The sequence below is a fragment of the Chrysochloris asiatica genome, unplaced genomic scaffold (assembly GCF_000296735.1).
Source record: "Chrysochloris asiatica unplaced genomic scaffold, ChrAsi1.0 scaffold00100, whole genome shotgun sequence".
Classification (NCBI taxonomy): domain Eukaryota; kingdom Metazoa; phylum Chordata; class Mammalia; order Afrosoricida; family Chrysochloridae; genus Chrysochloris; species Chrysochloris asiatica.
This window is the reverse complement of record NW_006408618.1, coordinates 1,466,301-1,472,570: the sequence shown is the minus strand read 5'-3', so window position 1 is coordinate 1,472,570 and position 6,270 is coordinate 1,466,301. Positions and strand designations below refer to the sequence as shown.

The 6,270-nt window shown below is 39.1% G+C and overlaps 1 protein-coding gene across 3 annotated transcripts in view; it reads right to left on the bottom strand.

The window, feature by feature from the left end:
* SUCO (SUN domain containing ossification factor) overlaps positions 1 to 6,270 on the bottom strand; it is a 142,753-nt gene that overhangs the window by 72,659 nt on the left and 63,824 nt on the right. The window contains exon 3 of one of the 3 annotated variants that reach the window (XM_006867049.1): positions 2,124 to 2,234. The exons of the other annotated variants lie outside the window; for them this stretch is intronic. Coding sequence (XP_006867111.1) covers positions 2,124 to 2,234 — 111 coding nt within the window. The remainder of the gene's footprint in view (positions 1 to 2,123; positions 2,235 to 6,270) is intronic. 3 annotated transcript variants of the gene reach the window in all.

The following is a 6,270-nucleotide window of genomic DNA, read 5'->3' as shown; positions in this document are numbered from 1 at the left end:
CACAAACATATATGAAAAAAAAAAAAAAAAAACTAAATGTCTTTATAAATATTAAATTATAAAATGTTGTTGTTAAGTGCCATGAAGTTGGTTCCGATTCACTGTTACCATCTAGGATTTCCAAGCAGTGGCTGGTGGTTATGAACTGTCGATCTTGTGGTTCAAACTGATCTTGTGATCCAATGCTTATACAAGAAGAAAATCTTCATTTTCAGCTAAAATTTGTTTTTGTCAATAGTTAAGGAATCTAGTCTTCCCTTAATTTTCTTTCTCCAGATCAAAAATTCAAAGTTCTTTCAGCCATTTCTAATATTAATTGGTTTCCAGATGCCTCAGCATTCCGGCCAGCTTAAAACTAGTTGTTATTGAATCAATTCCAACTCATGGTGACCCTAAGTGTGTCAATTGTGGTGCCTTGAATTTACTTGATACAGCTTTTCTAATTCAAAGTCATCTAATTCCTACCAAGTGAATGGGCGGGACCATGCAAATAAGGTATATAGGACTCTAAAGCTATGATGGTTACTTCTGCCCTCCAGCTAGGCTTAAAAGGCGCCATCTCACAAGCACAGATGGAAAATCCCAGGACCATCAGTAAAGAAAAGCATGACTTAAGTTTAAGGAGGTAGCATGGAGTGACACAGCAGCTTCAGGCTTTAGGCCCATGGACTGAGTAAAGCTGAGTACCTACAGGCAGGAGACTGGCTTGTAGAATGTGCCCTTTGAGCATTCACAGACAGGCTAAAAGAACTCTGTAACACTTGAATAAGCAGGGCAGAGACCAAGGGGCCACATGGCTGAGAGGCTGAAAATAAGAGTGTGGCATGCCTGCCATATGGCAAGCAAGTGGTGTTCCTAACTGGAGAACTGCTGCATCCTAAGTTGGTTTTGATCCTGAATTTTACCCTGTTCGCTTCCCTAATAAACCCCATAATCATGAGTACTGTACTGAGTTCTGTGTGGCCACTGCAATGGATTATGGAACCCAGATGTGAAGCAAAGAGGACTGTGGAAGGGATGCTTGGTGTCAGAATAGGGTAAAGAAATTTGCAGGGTAGAAGCAAGTCTGACCTCCATTTCATAGGCTGACTTTGAGTTTCATTTTCTTTTCCTCTTGTGAAGCCAAAGGTAGGCAGACATGTCCCCACATGGTCTTTTCAGAGTATGAACTGTGGGCCATAAGCTTTATAACAGCTGATTTTTCAGAAACAGATCACCAGATATTTCTTCTGAGGCACATCTCAATGAGCTCAAACCTCCAACCTTTTGGTTATTATTCCTTTGTCTATCCTAGTCAGCTTAGAGGATATGTACTCTTGTTTCTAATAACTTTTTAAAAGTTGGTACACAAAATAGAAAACAACATTCAGAATGTAATTTGTGGGGGAAATATATTTATTACTTATTAATTCATATTCCTCAAAAAGTAACAAAATATAGGTAATCAAAATATTGTTTTCTATATATAAATACTTGGAGTCCTGGTGTTGGCACTGTGGGTTAATGCGTTGGACTGCAAAGTTGTTTGAATCACCAGGTTGGCAGTTCAAGCTCACAAAGCTACTCCTTGGATACCCTATACAGGGTCACTATGGGTTGGAACTGACTCGGCAAAATTTAACACCACCAACAACAACATATATAAATACTTTGTTTCCTTGAAAATGAAGGTTATAAAAAACTTTTTCCTGATATCTGAAGAGAGAAGATACATTATAACAAGCCAAAATAGAACTTAAGGCAATGTTATAGACTGAATTGTTTTCCCCAAAACATGTTGAAATTCTGTTCCCTATACCTTTCAGTCTGCCTCAGTTTGGAAAAAAGAATCTTTGTTACGTTAATGAGCTCTGGTTAGGTGGGTCCTACACTTAATCCCTCTGATTGCTATCTTATAAAAAGGAAAAACAGATGAGATGAGAAAGACACACACACAGGGAAGACACCTAATGAGGAACCCTCTACAAGGAACATCAAGAAGTGACCCTGATTGAACTTCTAGACACCAAAATGGTGAGGCAAAATGCTTCTGTTCCCCAAAACCATCCATTTGTACAATTTTTGTACAGTAACACTAAGTAGCCAAGACAGAATTAATTTTACTATAAAAAAACATAGCTTACTTGAACATCCACAGTGTAGTCATCTTTTAGTTTATGTTCTTCTGGAGAAACAGGTAAATTTGATCCCACTTTTTCTGAAAATTCAGCATTAACAGGTTCCTCTCTTTCAGCCTATATTGCAACAAAAAAGAGTAACTGAAAAAATGGTTTCACAAAACAGTCCTAAAGCAATATTAAATAACAGCTGTGTTTATACACTAAGAAATAGTCTTATAAGCATTTTATTCTAATTACTTACATGTTTGTCTTCTGTCTGCACGTCCCTCATCACTACAATTAAAACATACGTACAAGAATCCTACTTGATTTTTAAATAAGGAATGTACTGCTATCACGGAGTTAGGCACATGGATAATTTTAATATATAGCTTATAAGTAAATGCCCATAAAGCACATCTGTCTCATTGTCTCTTTTGGCACTAATTCACTTTCGAGTTAGCAATTCAGATATCTATGTTTTCAAATGTCTCTCTTAAGGTGTAAGTTTCATAAGAATAAAGTTCATATTTAACTGTGTATCTAAGCCTTTCTAGCATATAGTACATAAGAAATGTTTACTAAATAAAATGTTTTCCTCCCTTGGTGTTTCACATTAAGTTTATTACTACATTATTTTTCAAACTTCTCATAGAGGAAGTAAAAGAGCTGAACAGAAAATTTCAAAGGGCAGTTCAAGAAGACTAAGTCAAGTGTTATAATGAAATGTGCAAAGACCTGGAGTTGGCAAGAGGTCGGGTCCCCTCAGAGCAAACCCCCTTCCAAGACTAAGACTCAATGGGAATTCACGCTGTGATTGGTGACCACATTCGTCATCTATAAGGGGAAGTACGGGAAAAATAGCAATGAAGCTGTGAGCTAAGCCCTACAATGTTTAATAGACTCCTATGAACCCGGGTGGAGCCATGGTTGGCCAGCAGTGTGGCAAGACCTGAGGACTCTTGGGCCCACAGTCAGTGACATCTCCACAGAGGACTAGAGTGGAGAGTGAAGCATCCAGCTATTAAGAAGAGAGGTCATATGCACAAGAACACCCACACTTGCAGATAATACCCACTTGACTTGGCTTCAATGACTAGATGAACAGAGCTCAACCAGAAGAAGAAAGAAGAGGAAAAAAAGAGCACTCTGCTACAATTCGATGAACTTGACCTACACCTATGGATGCAGTAGCTCAAAAGAAGGAACAAATCTTTACAGCAAGGATCATTCCGACCCTCTCCATACACAGAGTAGACAGAGACATTGGCTACCCAAAGTGGTGGTGGTGGTGGGGGGGGGTGGTAAAAAAGGCAAGAAGTGACTAGCTTACAAGCTTTCAAGAGGGAACCTAGATCCAGAGGGCTTGGAGGAAAGTAGAATCTCCACTGAGTAGTATCCAATCTGTCTTGGTGGGGTTGATGAAAGAAAATGCAGATAGGTCTCTTGTGATAACAATAGTGAATAATTGTTATCAGGACTGATTGTGAGGGTTGCAAATGTAAAGGTACATGTTTTGTATCAAGTCGACGTTTTGTAGCAAGTGATTAACTTCGCAGTCCAGGAGCTAGGCACAGAGGTCCCTGGGACCATCAAGGGAAAAAAGCAGAGAGCGGGACCCTGCCCAGAGAAGCAGTGATGCCAGAGATGGAGGCAGAGATGATGACGTGGAGAGATGGAGCAGCTGGGGACTTTAGACCCAGTGAGGGAGAGGGGCTGTGTGCTGATGACCATGGGGGGGAGGGGAGCAGGCTTGTAGGGTATACCCTTTGGTTGGCTGATGATGCATGGAGGGGATTGTAACCATGGCAATGAAACAATATACGATAGGATGAATGCAAAACTAATGCTCTACTATGTAAACTATCACATAATTCTCAATAAAACATTTTTTAAAAAAAGAAGAAGATGATGGAAGGTATATATATACAGAATCACTGTACCAAAAAGAAATGATCATTGATCAAGCAATCCAAGAGGAGCATATTATCAAGAACCGATGGTACTGAAGGAAGAAGTCTAAGCTGCACTAAAAGCATTGGTGAGACACAAGGCTCCAGGAATTAACAGAATATACAAATTGAAACCTTTCAACAAACTGATGCAGCATTGGAGGCACTCACTCATCAAACATCACCAAGAAACTTAGAAGACAGCTACCTGGCCAACTGACGGGAAGACATCCTTATTTGTGCCCTTTCCAAAGAGAGGTGACCCAACAAAACGCAGAAATCATCGAACAGTATCATTAATACCAAATGCAAACAAAATTTTACTAAAGATAATTCAAAAATGCCTGCAACTGTACAGTGACATGGAATTGCCAAAAACTCAAGCTCAATTCAGAATCAGTTGGGGAACTAGGGATATCACTGCTGACATCAGATGGATCCTGGCTGAAAGTAGAGAACAATAGAAAGATGTTTACTTGTGCTTTATGTGTGTATCATGACAAGCTATGCAAAACATTGTGAAGAACTGGTATTCCAGAACACTTGATTGTGCTCCTGAGGCAGGCAGTCATTCACACAGAACAAGCGGATACTGAATGATTCAAAATCAGGAAAGGTGTGCACCAAGGCTGTATTCTTTCTCCATAGTGATTCAATCAGTACTAAACAAATAATCCAAGAAGCAGGATTATATGAAGAACATGGCATCAGGATTGGAAGAAAACTCATTAACCTAAAATAAAATACACAGATGCTACAATCTTGCTAGCTGAAAGTGAAGAGAACTTAAAACACGTACTGATGAAGAGCAAAGACCAAAAGCCTTCAATACGGATTGTATGTCAACAAACAGAAAACAAAAATCCTTCAATTGGGGCCATAAATAACATTATGGTAAATGGAGAAAAGACTGAAGTCATCAAAGACTTCATTTTTCTTGGATCTACAAACATTTATGGAAGCAGCAGCCAAGAAATCAAATGACATTACTTTAGATAAATCTGTATACAAGATCTCTTTAAAGTGTTCAAGAACAAAGAGATCAGTTTGATGACTAAGGTGCATCTGATCCAAGCCACAATATTTTCAATAGTTTCATATGCATGTGAAAATTGGACAGTGAATAAGGAAGATGACAAAAGAATTGATGCATATGGGTTATGGTATTGGAGAAGAATATTAAAAGTACAATGGACTACCAGAAAAATAAAGCAATCTGTGTTGGAACGCTCCTTAGAAGCCAGGATGGCCAGACTTCATCTCTCATACTTCAGACATGATATCAGGAGGGACCAGACCTTAAAGAAGAACATCATATTTGCTAAAGTAGAGGGTCAGTAAAAAAGAGAAAGACATGCCAACAAGATGAACTAGCACGTAGGCAACAGAAATGTGCTCAGTGTAACACTTGTGAGGATGGCAAAGAACCAAGCAGTGTTTCATTCTGTTGTGCATGGATGGGGTCACTATTGGTTGGACCCGATTCAATGGCACTCAACAAAAGCAACTTCCTCTCCCGTCCACTCCCCAAACACAAAGAAAAATCGTAATGTCTCAATATAATTGTAAATATATGTTGATACACCCACAATGATAGCTTGGAAACAATGCAAAAGTCCATCAATAAAGAAATGGTTAATAAATTATGATGTTGCTATTGTTGTAAGTGCCATCGAATTGGTTCTTACTCGTTGTTGTGTGCCGTGGAGTCGGTTCCAACTCATAGCAACCCTACACAGGATTTCCAAGGCTGTAAATCTTTACAGGAGCAGACCACCTCATCTTTCTCCCACGGAACCGCTGGTAGTTTCGAATTGCTAACCTTGTGGCTCACAGCCTCATTCGTAACCACTATGCTACCAGAGCTCCTTCTCATAGAGACGTTGTATAAGGTTCCTGAAGAGCAACTGGTAGTTTTGAACTGCTGGCCTTGTGGTTCAAAAATGGACTCTGTGGTCCAGTGTTTATCCTACAATGCCACACCAGGATTCCATCAACTATGACAGATCCATACAGTAGAATGAAAAGGCAGCCATTTAAATTTTTTTTAAAAGGTGTCCACACATCACTTGGAAAGTTAATTGAAAAGGGAGGTTACAAATTGTAAAATATTTATAAAACTTTAATGAAAATTAAAATAATAATTTGTATGTAGGAGCTCTGGTAGCGTAGTGGTTATGAATCGGGCTGTGAACCTTAAGGTCAGCGGTTCGAAACTA